Here is a 16,187-nt window from a genome sequence, read left to right on the forward strand (position 1 = left end):
AGCGTAGCAGTAGATCAGCAAGAATAAAATTTGACCGTGCTTTTGTAATTCTTGCTTACACTCACATTGCTAACACTGTACAACTATTGCTGCATTGCAGCCAGCTTTGTTTCTGAACCAATTATTTTACAGGCATCCTGTGACAAACATTATTTTCAATATAAACTGACAAAAAATGGCGTTTAGACCAGCATCTGTGACTTAACAGTCTCTTCCTACAAGAGAAGTTTCATTTCTTTATGACTCATCTTAAGACTTTTTTTCTCTCTAAGTCCTCCTTGCAAAACTTACTCCAGACACTAACAACAACAATTAAATCGATCACAATCTGCAAAGGCCTCTTAGGGACACATTCCACAGATCAAAGCAATTCCAAAGGGAGGCAATGCTATTGTTTCCTTTTAGCCATAAGACTTGGCAGTGGTAAAGAAAATATTTAACCTCTTCATTACCTGAAGAAAAATTCACTATTTGCTATTAATACAGAGAGAATAAATAATAGATGAATGAGAGGAATACCACAAGTGGTCGGAGGAGGGAGAATATAGACTTTACATCATTTCCCCTCATCCATATTTATGAAGCCCTCAGGTTTTCTGGGTAATCTGAATCAATGGATATTGGATGAAATGGACACGGTAAGAAAACGGCTTTCTGTGAAGCAAGGGAATAACTGTGGACATAACAGAATAAGAACTGGTAAGAGATGCTCATGATATATGTTCTGTTGCATTCATTACAGGAGAGACCACAACATCACTTCGGAACATTTACCTAGGTAACAATTTTGAAATGCTAACAACCCTTCCTATCACCAGCCGCTGAGCAGAACAGTGCCACACTGAGGCCCTGTTATATCTGAACATTAAGTAGAGATAAACATTTCAGCAAAAGGATGCTTTGTGGAAATCACAATGAGAAAGAAGGGACAGAACTAGCCAAAAAATACCATCAAACCCTAGGCTGCTTGAGAATAGTTGAGGGCCTACTTTAAATTAAAATGTTTCAAGTATACATATACATATCACTTGACATACACCAAAATTGCTAAGAATTATTATTTATCTGGACCAACTTTAAAAACTAGAACGAAAAGTTAAAAAAAAAAAAAAAACAAAAACCAAAAAAAAACACAAAAGAAAAAGAAAAAGGAAACCCAGAAGGAGCCCCAAAGCCAGACACAATGGTGGACAGAACCCAAGTAAACATGCAGACAGGGTCAAAAAAGGACTCTGTGAAAGCAGCTGTTCACAATACCTAAAAATAGCTTAGCATTCCTCCTTTTTGGTAAAGCTCCACCAGATGCCCCTGGTACCTTCTGGAAAGAAAGAAACAAACAATTAAAAATCTATCAAGTGAGACAACAGTAAATCAGCAACAACCCCATACTATCACCATTTCGAACACACATATATCTGTTCATGGTCCTTCTATTAAACCACAGTCCTTGCTGAGCAAGAACGTAAATCCTCTTCGTTCACTTCTGACAATGGGACTCATCATTGCTTACGACCCTCATGAAAGTGAGAAAGCCACTATCTGAATCCTTCATACTTTGCTGTTGGCAATTAAGCAGAGCATGTCTCACGGTCACCGTGGGTGACTGCTGTTCTGTCAACAAGACAGGGACACCTAGCATCACTCAGACCTCTCACTACTAGATCCCCTACAGTATTTCTTAATGACGAAAGCTCAACAAGAGAGGGGAAGAAATCGGCATAAGAGAGTCAATCCTTCATAACTAATTCCAGTATGACCACTTTGCTGTGATTTATTAGTTCAGCTAATTTTCTTCTATCCAGAAAAAAAGGCCTTTCTGTCAGGATCCATGCCTGCTTCCACTAAGATCAATCCAAGTTACCACCATGCTTTCTTAACATTAGAAAGTATGGAGGAAACCTGACAAGACCCAAGTAATTATCTGGGGGGGATTTTATTTTATTTTTTAATTTAAGCACCACAGCAGAGAATAGTAACTTCGAAGTGACATTCAGTTTCAATCACTAATTTCCCAGTTCAAAATACCTCAAAATATTAGAGAAAACACCAGTAGGTGAGGAAATGTAAAAGTCAATGCACTTGCTTCTTAAGCTGTTTATTAACAGGCACCACTAAATCAAATCAAATTAAATCAAATAAGTCTCTGTGGCTATAATGCCAACGTGATGCATTATGCAGTGTATAATGTTAGTGTAACTGGCAAGTTGTTAGGCACCTTTTTTTTAATAATAATATTGGGATACAACAGGTGGAGAGAAACCAGCCAAGAACCTGTCAGCCTGGGGAAAGTTCATGTTTGCCTCTGCTCCTTGGTAAGTGAAAGGGTCGCATATTTTGGGTGGTTCCCTTCACCATGTAAATAAAGCTTTGGCCAAAGCAGACTGCTTGAATCATCAGTGAGGTCTTATACATCATAGGAAAGTTTTCCATTCTTAGAAAGAGCAGATACCAACTAACACTCTTTGGCTGCACTTAAGAACACAACCTATTATCCATACATATGAGCCCAAGGGAAACTCAGGGTTGCAACTTCAGCATTTAAAAAAAAAAAAAAAAATAAAATAAAATTCCTCAATGAAGTGAAAATAACAAGCACAACATTTTTTATCTCAATACTACTGGAATTTAACAAGTGGAAAGGAAGTAGCCAAGAATACAAATCTATTTTTAAAAAGCAGCAGAGAGATACAAGACAACCAGTTGCAAATACATTATGAATAAATTGCACATACTCCAAGGATTATAATAATATCCAGGAACCCATCACTGTAGGACATTTCATGCTTCTCTGCCCAGTGTTTTCACCAGGGCTGAGGTACCACTATAGACCAAGCTAAAGCTCTTCCTGGGGCTGAATACTAGCCAGGCAGTTGTGTATGAGTCATCGTGGCTGGTTTAAAAATTCTGAAGGGTGAAATTCTGTGAAAAGGAAAAAAATCTATTTTCTTCATTAGGCTAAAGATCTGACCCATATTTTCTAATTGAATTGTGACAAGATACACGACTGATACTTATTCCAAATACCATCGGAAGCAAACGGATTTCTGCAGCAATGCAGTGCATTCTGCAAGGATGATGCCAAGGGAACCACAGGCAAGAATAGCTGCCTTACTAAAAGAATCTTAAGATAGCATATCCAATGCCTTTGGCTTTACTGTATCCCACACCATCAAAAGCTTGGCTTAAAAATACAAAACCACAATGCAGCATGTGCCAGACACTTCATAAAACTGTTCCAGTGAAGGCCTGATGTTTCACACTGCTCAAAGGAAACCATGGAGAGCACGTAAGAAGCGAACACTCATGGTAAACAAAATCCACAGCTAACGTATGAGGAATCCTATCTCTGAGCCATGCTAGATGACACAATCTTCACCTGTACTGTATAGTCAAACACTGTTTCCTGCCACATTACCCAGCACACCAGTGTGTCACCACCTTCAAACATAGATGCCAGGCCCCTCTGCTACATCATGATTCACAGGAAGAAAAACAGGAACCACTGAAGTAGTTCAATTGAAGGGGTACGCAACACTAAACAACAGCCAGTATATTTGTTTCTTCCGTTTGGAGTTCTTCACCCTCACCTTTATCCAGGAAAGGAATTTTCAAGGCCTCATTTTAGCCCCGGTTTACTTTAATATTGAAAATTCACAGGTCACATGCTGGAAGAAAGTTATATACAAGGAAAGCCAACAGGATTTCTGCCTGCCAATCTCTAGTCCTAGCTATCATCTTTCAGGAGTGTTAAATTCACTCAGAAGAACTGTTGCTAAAACTAGACTAGGCTCTCCAAAAACTCAGTTACCGTGTGAAGGAAAATGTTGCTATCACCCTTACACGGAAAGACAATTCTAAACTATAACAAACACCATTAACAATCTCAACTTGGGAGACATACAATCCACCTCACTATAATTCTGATAAGAAAATTAACAGTCATCTACTAGAATAAAATAAGTAGTCAGGGCATTTCACATAACTCATAACTTCATCACCCAGGGGAAACATTGCTGTAGAATGAGAAACGTGAAGTATTCTATACCGCTCCAAGCAGCTATTTTAGGCCCTCTACCTTGCCAAAAGAGACAGAGCTTACAGGAGAGTGAGCAACAAGCAAACCCAGTGCCTTCCATATAGCTCAGGTCAGCAGTCATTAACAGCCCTTTAAAGATGCCAGACAAAACACATGCACATAATATGCAGACAATATGCATGTGATACACAGAGGCGTGTCATGAAAAAGACCACTGGAACTCAGGCAATGACCTGCCTTTAAGATCTGACTCTTTAGGGCTTTTGATTCATCTGAGAACTGAAGCTATAGGATTGGTTGGGATCCAAGCACCTGAATTTGATATCCAGCCCCAAATCTGAACATGTTCGTTTCTGTCATTCAAGGTTTGGTCTATGTCTGAAATGTGTTACTGAAACATGTTACTGAAATGAGCACAAGAGACACGAGAACTGCCAAGGTAGTTAGTTGGGAAGCCACAAGTCTCACCTCTATCACACGTCGTTTCAGATGCAAATATACACACTGTCCTGTTTTCCGGTAATGCCTTTCAATGTGTTCCCTTCCAAATCCCAGAAATGTGTTCATGCACACATAGAGACCTCCTTCTGAATCCTAAAAGGAATGACACAAATAGTTACAGCACAGAAGGAACTGATCAGGACAGAAAAGATGCAGCAAGCAGAAAAAACCCAAAGAATTGCAAACCCTTTCTGTTATCAGGCATTTAAAGCGTGGCTTTCATAGCACATTATGTTGTTTACATTACCAGTCCTCTAAGAAACTTCCACATCATATCACAGCCTGTAGAAACTCATTGAAATGGCTTACTTTACAATTACAGATTAGTGAGCATCCAAATTGGAGGTCTAGAAGTCAGTCTTGAAAAATTCCATTTGAGTGCCCAATCCCCAGAGATTTGTACATGCAGAAATTTGTAAAGCATAGAAATAATGAAACACAGACATTTGTTTGAAATAGTCGAACTTTTTTTGGCCATTTTTTTGGGCAAGAACAGCATTCCAAATCAGAAGCGCAGCAGAGCTGATGGTTCAGGGACTGATTCAGCCACAACTTCTACTACTGATCACAATCTTGTCCAAGAAAAACAGATCTCAAGTGATCTTACAGCTCTTAGAACTGGCTAACAAGAAAATTGGCAAGTGTTTTGTGAACATTCTTCAGTATCTACCAGTGATTCTATTCATGCAGTGAGAGTGCTTGGAAACAAGGGCGCTACAAAATAAATACAAATATATATATTCCTGGTACCGATCACAAATGCTGGCATTTCAGTAGCATATCCTGGCAGGAGTTCCATCACTTTTTGCTCTCCCGAAAGCTGGGTGTTGATACTGGCTGTTATGAGGGCCTTGTTCCATTTTATCACCGCTCCCAGATCTCTCCTCCATCATTCAGACTGCCAGGAGGACTTTCAGTCATCTGGTTCATTGATGTTAGATCAATTTTTTAAGCCCTCTCTAGCATGTATTGTTTTGAATAGGTGGTGCATAACAAAGATTGAGCCTTTCAGAAGCACCATGACCTTCCTTCTATTGTGAATGCATTTGTGCTATTGGATAGTACAGAACATCTCATGTTAAATTCCCCAAAGAACAACATGAATTAAACTCATCCATAGGCACCTTAGAAGGAAATTTAAAGAAAAATAAAAAATAAAAATCGTTATCTCCAGAAACAAGTCACATTAGGTGCATACATGAGCATAATCATGTATTGAGAATTGTTACAGCAACAACTGCTTTGAAAGGATAACACCTGAGAGTGCAATACCTGGAACATATCCAGTACAGTGAACCAAGAAGTTTTCTCCTGCCTGGCCCACCTCTCTTTGAGGCTCTGCCAGGCAGGAACCTCCATTCTACCTCTGATCTCAGCCAGGTCCCCTCCCAGAGCCAGCACAAAGCTGGCCATCCTGCCCTGCCAGCCACGAGTTAGGCTCTCTCCTGTCCCGTGGCCTAGAACAAGTAGCAGAGGGCAAGTCTGACAGAGACCACAGCTGATCTCTGATACTTTCCTAACCAGCACCAGGTTAATACACCTTATTCTCTTCCAGAAAAGGAAGCTGAAGGGCTAATAGTGTTGAGCAGTTGTTGCTCATTTGATACCTGGCACAGACCAGCTGGGGCTTGACAAGTCTCCCCCTTCCTACCACTGCCCCAAAACCAGGCTTGAATGTACCACTCTAAACCCAGGCAATTCTCCCCAGCTGGTTTCAAAGACTGGCACGGAGTATTTCTGTAGGAGTGGAAGGAATCTCAGCTTCTAGCTTACCTACAGCCTTTTTCCATATCTATATGCTACTCTTTCAAACATGTTCATTTTTATCAATAAAACTAAAGCCAGAACTGAAGAACTGCCTCAAACACCAATTAAATACTGGTACTTCCACAGCGACCAGTGGAGCCGTGGAGCTGAGAAACAGAACATGAAGAGAGACTAGAGAATGATGTCCTAGAGACCCCAAGACTTTCAAAAATACCCATCTCTTCTGCTTTTCTTAACATGAAGCAACACATACAAGCTTCAGCTTTCCAGATTTAGCTGAAAGATGAACATGTAATGAACTATACAGACATTGCTTTAATTACCTCCAAAGGACAAAAAATTGCATTAAGCATTCCAAGCTTCAAATACACGATCTGAAACAAGGGTTTAGACTATCTGCCATTCACACTTAACATATACCATGAAGTCATTCTTTCAGCATCTAGATATCACAATGATTACCTCTGCAGAGTAAATAGTAAAATATTTAGCCATCTCATTTCTGATCCACATAACAATTAACTGAGATTCTATTTAAAAAAAAAAAACAAACCAACAAAAAACACAGCTCCTTTGAATTTTAAATATACACAGCCTCGAGAACAGACTTGATAGCTGCAATTGTGCTCAAAAGTAATAAAGTGGTTAAAAGAAAACTCCAAATCTGGTACTCAAAAAATGCATAAAATATAATTGTATTTAAAATGTATTACATTTATTTTAATTTCCACTACTCTTTCACAGATTTATCTGCTTTAAGGCCTATTATATCTTTGCTGTCTGCTCTTATATCCTATATTCCAAACACTTTTGCATTATCTCCTTCTGTGAGAAAGTCGTGGATGTGTCCTCTACAAGAGGATCCTACAGGCACCCAACCTAAATAAAAATATTTGGTCTTGTCACTCTAGGGTCTCAGGAACTTTGTTTACAAATTTGTTTTCTTGGAGACCATTCTCTCTTTCTGGAAGGAGTCCAAGAGACCACTGAACCGTTTCTGATAAGCAGCCTATGACAACAATCTGACACTTTCAGTATATGAGCTAAATGTAGAATCTGAGTAAGTTGGTTGTGGTTACTAACAAAACAGTTATTTCTGCTGGAGAACGCAGGCAGACTATTCTCTCACGCAACTTGGAAAGAAGTGTACAGGCTGTTCAAAAGCCTAAAAGGTCACAGCAAAACAGGGGCACCTGTGAAAAAGCCACCTTTGCAGAAGGTTGTATAAAGGATTAGGCCCCTGTTTGGTGCTCAAAGGACACTTGACTGCAATTTAAGCAGCGTTTGTGCTCGTTAATTTAACCCTACTGAGCACACAACCAGTTCTGGGAAGAATGATGTTTTACATAGGCTGTGCCATGTAATCTTTGTATCAATATTCATTTTAGATATGTGCGAAAGTTTATTCTGGATGAAGGCAACATATCTAATGTACTGAAGACACTATTTTACACCAGAAAAATATAGCTTGTCCTGGGAGACACAATCAGGAATTTTAGCTGTTTTTTTTTCCCCTCCACGCTTGCCTCGGCATGTAGTGTGAAGTTTATGATAAAATAAAATATTAACATTGCCTTCCCTTATTGCTCCAGTCTAAAGACGTTGTTGGGGCACAAGTTTGTACTTGCTTAGGCCTTGGTCGCTACCCAGAAGGCCACGCGAGAGTAGGCCAGTGTTCTTGCCCTCTAAGCAGAAGGAAAAGTGATTGCTATTCACTGTATTTCTTCCTGTTTGTTGCTGCTAAGATGGTCACAGTATGCCAAGTGCTTTATTGATAGAGAGGGAGACGCACAGTCCGCACCAGGGAGAAAAGTATTTTAAAATATGAAGTAGCTCATCTTACTTATTTAGACAATAATTCATGTTTTGCAGAGGTAAGATGAGGAAGGAAAGGGACAGGGAATCCACAGTGAAAGAGCTAAAATGCTACAGTTAACTCCCACTCAGGCCTGAAAAGCAGAGCAAGGAAGCTGGCAGATGAGAGGTCTGGCAAACACAAATGCTAATCCACAAGGAACCAGAGAGAGTTCACCACCGCACTTTACACATGCTCATGGCATCAGACAGTTATAGCTTTCAAACACTACTACCCTGAGCAGGATTTGAACTAATGACCTGTACCCCATTACCAAACCCCCGAACCATTTAGACCCCTGAGGGAAATCTAGGGTTTAGCAATTTCAACTCCTGAGGTGGCTCAGAAAATAATGATTTTATAAAAACACAATTGCTGTGGTGATCTACTAACACAGCACACAGTTACAGACTTGGGCACGGTGTCTACTATGCAGGTGTTTGCTTTAGATCCACTAGAACAATGGTAAAATGTGCTAATATAGGTATCAGAGAAGAGAATAAAATGGCACCTCAAGTCTTCACAAGCCCCCACACCCAAATATAAAGAATGAGAAGTTTGTTCATCCTATCACACATAAAGTAAAAAGTGCCGGTTATGTCAGAGGGTCACTGGCTCCTCTGCTCGTTCTGCCACAGAATATTCTCTAACATACACGTATTGCATCGAATCCCACAATAGTGTAACTAAATGACAGGTATTGTATTTCGGGACAGGCTTAAAAATAATAACAGCCATTTCAGCACTTAATATTTATCTCAACAGCATATAGTAATTTACAACGAGGAATAAAAAGAAAGCCTGTCTCTCTGTCATGCACCAAAACTACCTACATTGAAACAAGGAAAAAAAAAAAACCAAAGCAAATCACAGGCAACCAACTGAACACAACAGAACACAGAGATGACTCCAGCAAAACAAAAAATTCATTTTCAAGTTTCCACTGCAACAAATGTGGTAACTTCCTTAAGGGGAGAGGAGAGAAGAGAGGGTGGGAGTCAACCCAAAAAATGTGTACCAAAGGCCAGGAACATATCTAATCACATTCAAAAGGAACATGGGGTATGAACGATGGCATAAGTCTGCCTTCTAGACAACTGTCCTCTGTCACCCAACGATGACAAGAAAGCAATGGTGACAAAAGGAAAGCAGAAAAGGAATACTAAGAAGGCAAAACTGGACATCTAGTAAAGAGGATGAGAAGGAGAAGCAACAGAATCAGAAAAGGGAACAGAACGACACAGACGTACACAAGCATTGACGTGAGAATATATACAGGCAGTGAAGAGGAGGCATGTACTACTGGAACTGGTGAAAGACACGGGAAAAGAAGAGCTGGATTGGGCAGAGAAAGAAAGGACAAATGTCCTGGCAGCAGAAAATAAAGTGCTGGGCTTCTAATAACTGGACTGTTAGCTTCAAGCGCAACAAAATCCTTCTCCTGCTCTCCCTTAAAAAGAAAGACAGAAAGAGAGATCAAAGTTACTATTTACTATTTTATCACACTTTGTGACAGCAACATGCAAAATACTGAACAGTTTACAGAAACTACATGTCACTGAAATTAAAAATGTATCAGGACTCTAGGGTTCTGATGTTATGTGGACAACCAGATGAAGTTATATCAGCAACTATATTACAGTTTTGAAAGGTTTAAAGTCCTCCATGTTCTGGGCTAAATGCCAACTAGTAAGGATGGCACGGGATATTTCCCTATGAGCAGATTGTTAAGCATTTGCTTCACAAAGATGTCTGGTATCTCCATTGCAGCTTCTAGACAGGCTCAGGGACAAGGCCAATCCAGTACAGCACTTAGAACATTACTGGGGAACAAAAAAGCTGCGTGGGACAGTCAGTCACTAAAATGAAACCAAACCACCATTCCAAGAGGTGGCCTGACTGCTCACTCACGTGCACAAGTCATGGGCGGACTCCTGAGTGGGGCATACATAACTCCGAAGCAGTATCTTGTACAAGTCACATTCCCAGGCAGGATCAAGGCTTCATGATAAGGGAGCAGATACAATGGCAAAAGCAACATTAGGTTGTGAGTTATCTAACCTGCAGCCAGGAATACAGAACTTCCACCCATCAATCAACACTGTTTGGGGTCAGACTATCCAGGTGCAGATTACGTGGGCCACTGATAGAGATGTCTCAGATCCATTGCGGTTTACTTCCCAGTATTGCAGCTTAAACAGTGCCACCTGTACTGCTTCCACGGCGGCCTAGATTTAGAGAGAGCCTGATGATTTTTGCTCTGTGCGGACCCCTAGATGTACAATTCTGTTGCTCACAAAGACAGTGCTGTGCTTCCAGAACAGAAGATCTGGGAAGAAGAGTTTACAGGAAACCTAATGTTTCCACAGCAATTCAGCAGAACTCCAGGGCTGCCTGTTCATCTTCATCTCTGTATTTAGCTCCAGGTACCTTACAAAGTCTCTCTGCTACCCAAAATATTCCAGCCCACCATCACTCTGGATAACAGGATAACTAAAGTTTGGTCAGGCACAACCCTTATGGATTTTACCATTCTCCAACTTTGGAAGACCATTTAGTTAACCTTAGTGTCCTGGTGCACTCCCAGCCAGCAAAACACTTGCCCATGGGACAGCTTTGGTATCTCCCTGTGATGCAGCAGGCAAACCGCTGCTCTGATTTTTTGGGTGATCACCCACCACCAAACAATTCACTGCTTCAATAACTTGGCCAAAAATCTTTCGTCTGGAGTATTTGATTTGTCTTGGTGCATTCAGTCCTCTTGTTTTTTTTCCTCACTGATGCTCCCGTCCCATCAATAGAAACAAGACACCAGCCTACCTCTCCCAGACAGTGGGCCCAGTGACTTTCTAATTTTCTTCAAGGAATATCGACCAAAGGAACAGCTAGATAGGAGGTAATTATTTCTAGAAAGTTTTATGTAGCACAGTTGCTGATATCCATTACACACTCCAAACTCTCAAGGATTTCAGCCTCCACTATACTGTCTAATAAACAGCCAAGCATCAGCACAGTTTAGCCTTCGGGAATTGTCCTAACATAACCACTACTGAGTCCCTGAGCCACAAAAATGAAGTCAGCAAGATTCACAAAGGACGCTGTTGTCAGCAGCAAGGTTTTCCAGCAGAGTGAAGCCAAGCTTTAAGCTGCTCAAACAAACACAGTCCTGCAATCTACAGAACTCGACTATGGGACTCGAATGGTCCTGTCGCCGTGCCGGACTCATGCCTTTTGCTGTAGTTGTAACCCCTGCCCTTCATGGGAAAGGCTGCAGAGCATATCCATCTACAACACGCAGAGCCTGCACGTAAGCCTTTCTTAGAACCCCAGTTTGCATCCCTTTTCCGGCAGTTGCCTCTCCCTCAGATGAGTCTTATCTAAAATGGTCAGAGGTCTTTGAGACAAGGATCCCATTAAAAGGCTGAATTTCCAGCTGAGTACTATACTTCTATATAAATAATAAGAGGACAAAAGATTATATTAAAAGATATATAAACACAACCTTTTTGCCTCCTGCGTTCTACTGAACACAAAGTCAAGTTCATCCACCAAAAGAGGATGTGAGGTCACAAGTGGACAAAATAGGAGAGAAGAAACCTACATCAGAGGCACAGATACGGAAAAAACGGTCACCAGGAGGGACTGTGCGTCAGATCTGAAATATCAGAAGTACTGGATTTCATCCGTCAAATTGTAGAGAATCACAGAATGGTAGGGGTTGGAAAGGACCTCTGGAGATCATCCAGTCCAACCCACTGCCAGAGCAGGGTCACCCAGAGCAGGTGGCACAGGAACGCGTCCAGGCGGGTTTGGAATGTTTCCAGAGACGGAGACTCCCCCACCTCTCTGGGCAGCCTGTGCCAGGGTCTGCCACCCTCACAGGAAAGCACTTCCTCCTCATGTTTAGGTGAAACTTCCTATGTTCAAGTTCGTGCCCGTTACCTCTGGGAAGCAGGAGGCCACCATGGCTGCTGGGCCAGTCAGTAGAGAGAGAGATACTCAACACATGGACACACTCGTGTTTTGTAGGCAGCCTTCCTTCCCTTCCCAATTCTCTTATAAAGAATCAATGGCTAACTGGAGTAGGAGCCCTCATCAGGGAAACGCAATTTTTCAAGAAGCCACCAAAAAAACAGAAAAGTAATTAAAAATTAAGTCATAGAAAGGCATATTTTCTAATCTTATGAGACAAGCAAGGTAAAAACTGTCACTATGGCTCTTAAGTGCTCAGAAATTTCCCTCCTGTTTCTGCTGAATTTCCTGGAAACTAACCCTAGTATGTTCTGTCAGAAATAGGCCAAATCGAAGGACATGAATTTCTCACCTGTTTAGTGGCCTTTCTAACAATACCACGTTTCTGACAAGATCATCATGCTGCGGTTAATTCACATGGAAAAAAATACACTGAATATCCACTTGTACCTTTCCTACACTTGCACTTCTGAAATCTCTCATGTAATGACTCTCTTTGTAGTGCAAAGGCACCATTGTTCTCACATCTTTACCCAAGGAAGTAAGACTTAAAACTCATGGAAGGGGAACAGTGAGTCAACCAATTTTGAGAACAATCAGTGAAGCTGCCTGTAACCACGAGAACATGGATCTTCAGTGACACTACGCTGCTCAAATCCGGACAAGAGACTCAACTGACAGAGTGCGAAACAGGTCTGCAAAATCCAGGTCTTGCAGCCACGTGAATTGGAACACTGAATTGAAGTCTGCACTATTGGAAGTAAAAGACAGAGCCACTCACACCCAGTACCTCATTGTCTTTGGCAGCCCAAGACGGAATCTTTCTCTATAATAATAATACTTTGTACCCTAATCCTCACAGGCCTGATGGTTTTTAGTGTATTTAAAAGATCACAGCACTTCCTTACAGGAAAAGTAATAATATACAATTAGTATAGCTAAAGAAACTTTAGCATAGAGCTGCTGTGTGACTGGGTATGTTGCTTTAAAAGATACAGACAAATACTCAGGAAATTTAGCTCTTTGGAGAAGCAAAAAAAAAAAAAAAAAGAAGGGTAAAACTTGAGGGACCTTATAGCGTTAACCATTAATTATAGCGTTAATGAAAGAAACTACTGAAATAAGACCTGGTATTGAAGAAAAGTGACAGAACAAAACATCTTGCATTGAGTTGGCTCCAAACAGAGACATGCTGAAGTTAGAACTGTAACAAGGAGCATATTTTAAATGGCAAAATGAGAAGAGGTGACAAAATACTGAGAAATAAGCTTACACCTCCCCTGTCAAAAAAGTAATCTGGAATTTTACCATGGATAATAAAACCAAGAGCATCTTTTTTAACAGCGATCATTTGCTTTAATGTTACAACAAACCAAACAACAACCAGCGCATCTTCTTTCAAAAGAGGCAGACTCAATAGCAGAGGCTTGCTCAGGTCATACGTAGCTAACCTAAGAAAATAACTCACTAACCCAACCTAATACAAAGCACACAGAGAGAAACGTCTCCCTTTAGCCAAGGCAACAACCCGCCTCTACCCTTTCACTTTCCTTCTGAATGAAAGACTGTAAAAACACAACTTTGCTATTTTCAATTTGTAAATGCCAGTGTTTTACCCAAGAAAGCACTACCCTTTAGACTCGTCATCCTAGAAACAGTATCCAAGTATCTGTTAGATTATATGGGAATAAAAACTAAAATCTGAGACAAGTCCTTTGCCCAGCTAAACTGAGGAGTGGTGTGGGCTGAAAAGCTGTGGAAAACAATACACACTGAGACTAGTCTTATTTTTACTGGTACTGCATAGGTTCACTCCAGCCTTTTGCCCAGTGAATGCCTATAATGCAATTTTTTTAAAAAAAAAGCCTTAATAATGGAGGGCAACATTTTCCAAAATCTGAAATTTCTTCCCAATAAAGTCAAAAGGATGAAACGTTTCTTGGGGAAAAAAAACACGCACATGGTGATTCCAAATCCTTTGCTACTCTTACATATAGTTTCTGTTAAGTTTTGCTCAAACATTTTATATGTTGTTGAAACAAACTGTTCTACTAAACACAGCATTTGCTGTGTTTACCTGAGGCTTGTTGGTGGGGGTGGTGATTGTTTTTTTTAATTTGTAGCAGTTTTTAATATCCTTTCTTAGTGGTTAACAGAAATATTTTGTAAACCACAATGTGGAAGAAGCCTGAAAGTGTAACTAAAATAATCAATCACGTGCTCTGCCGAGCAGAAGTTTGAAGGAAAGATTGTGGTGCATTGATTTCCCCCCAAAATCCCTTATTAAGTATATAATGCAATTAGCGCCTCTGCAGTAGAGTCTGATTTGGCAGTTTTAATCAGACCGCCCCCCAGTACAGTCAGGGCTGCTGGGTGACACTTGAGATCTGAAGAGTGCGGGTAAAAATAACCTCTGTTCAACAAGACATGATGAACACCAGACAGCTGAGTCACCTTTAAAACCAATTTTGATTTTCTGCATTAAAAGGAATTAGCAAAGGGGGGGGGGAGGATTAAAAAATCTGTCTGAAACTTATCTTTCGTTTAATATTCTGTAATGTAAACCCTGAGCTTCCTTTTGATTGCTGCCATTGACTTTAACAACAATACGTAGTGCTCAATCACCTCTGGGAAACCTCAGCTTCATGTAGAGAAGCAACTTTTAATAAAATTTCAGGTCCGTTTAAAAAGCATAATTTCTAAGCACTTGTTTCTTGAACTATCTAAGAAGGCTTCCAAGTATTGTCAGCGAAGTTAAAAACCAGTGAGGCCCCAAATCTGCCACATGCAGTCTGTGGAGCTCGTGGATGTTCTGCAAGACAGGTATCACACCATAAAAAGTTTACTGTACATCGAACATTCATTTAACAGCAAACTCAAGGAGCTAGTGGGGAAACACCGCAAGTTGGTTGAAGTCCAGTAACACAACTGAAACCCTGGGAGAGAAAGTGTTTCGGGAGGACTTTCACACTGATTTTCAGGTCCAGCCTTTACCTTGGATGCTTTCGCTGAAGATTTTAAAAAGGAGACTGAGCACCGAGGCAGCAGGAAAGCAAAACGACTGGCACCTGGTAGCCAAAGCGCGCAAAGGAGAAGGCCAGGGGCTGCCCCTCGCTGCTGCCTCAGCGTGTGAGGGAAAACAGGGGGAGCGGGCAGCCCTCGGGCCGCCGCAGCCCGTTTCCCCGCAGGCCGAGAAGTTTTACCCACCAAAACCGCAAAACCCTCGCGTCTAAGCAACCACTTCAGACCGCCGGAAGGAGGAAAAAAAAATAAATAAACAAGCGCAGGAACACCGCTGCCGCGAAGCAGCCGCGGGCGGGGAGGGCGAGGGGAGACCCGGCTCCACGGCAGGTGGAGGCGGGCGGGCTGGCCGAGGAAGGGACGGGGGAAGATTTTGGAAGGCTGAGGGGGAGACAGCGGCGCGGGGAGAGGGGGCTGCGGGGAAGGGGCGGCAGGAGGGGCGGGTTTGCCGCAGGGCGCAGGTGGGCGGCGGGGAAGGGGGAGTGGAGGCAGCCGGGGGCGGTTTCGCTGCACTCACAGGCGAGTCGTAGGAGAAGGCGCACTCCGTCTTGTAGACCCGGTCCCCTGATTTGGGCACCCGGATCGTGGGCATGTAGGGGACCAGCAGCTCGCCCAGGTCGCCGGCGGCCATCTGCGCATCGCCGCCGCTGAAGAGCGCGGCCCGCTGCATGCTCCCTCCCTCCCTCCAGCCGGCCGACGGCGAGCGGGCGAGGCGAGGGCAATGGAGGCGGAGGGCAGCCGGGCCCGGGGCAGGGCGCGGCGGCGGCGGGAGCGGGGCCCGGGGGAGGGGGAGCGGAGGAGGAGGGAAGATGCTATTTTTAATCCAATGGCAGCGGGAGCGGCACCAGCTGCGCCGGCGGCACTCGGGGGTCCCAGCCAGGGCGGGAGGGAGGGGCAGGGCGGCGGGGGCGGGCGGCCCCCGCGCGGCCTCCCCCGGCCTCGAGAGGTGCTGGCGGGGTCGCTCTCCTGAGGCGATTCCCGCCCCGGGCGCGCGCGGCGCGTGGCCGTTAGGTGGCCGCCGGCGTGAGGCGGCCG

General features: G+C 42.6%; 1 protein-coding gene across 1 annotated transcript in view; it reads right to left on the reverse strand.

Moving 5' to 3' along the window:
* USP13 (ubiquitin specific peptidase 13) overlaps nucleotides 1-15,921 on the reverse strand; it is a 49,408-nt gene extending 33,487 nt beyond the window's left edge. The window contains exons 1-3 of the mRNA XM_074590316.1: nucleotides 15,670-15,921; nucleotides 4,505-4,630; nucleotides 1,258-1,318 (exon numbers count right to left, since the gene is read on the reverse strand). Coding sequence (XP_074446417.1) covers nucleotides 1,258-1,318; nucleotides 4,505-4,630; nucleotides 15,670-15,822 — 340 coding nt within the window. The 5' untranslated portion in view covers nucleotides 15,823-15,921. The remainder of the gene's footprint in view (nucleotides 1-1,257; nucleotides 1,319-4,504; nucleotides 4,631-15,669) is intronic.
* Nucleotides 15,922-16,187: the final 266 nt, after the last annotated feature.

Source organism: Larus michahellis, chromosome 6 (assembly GCF_964199755.1).
Source record: "Larus michahellis chromosome 6, bLarMic1.1, whole genome shotgun sequence".
Lineage (NCBI taxonomy): Eukaryota > Metazoa > Chordata > Aves > Charadriiformes > Laridae > Larus > Larus michahellis.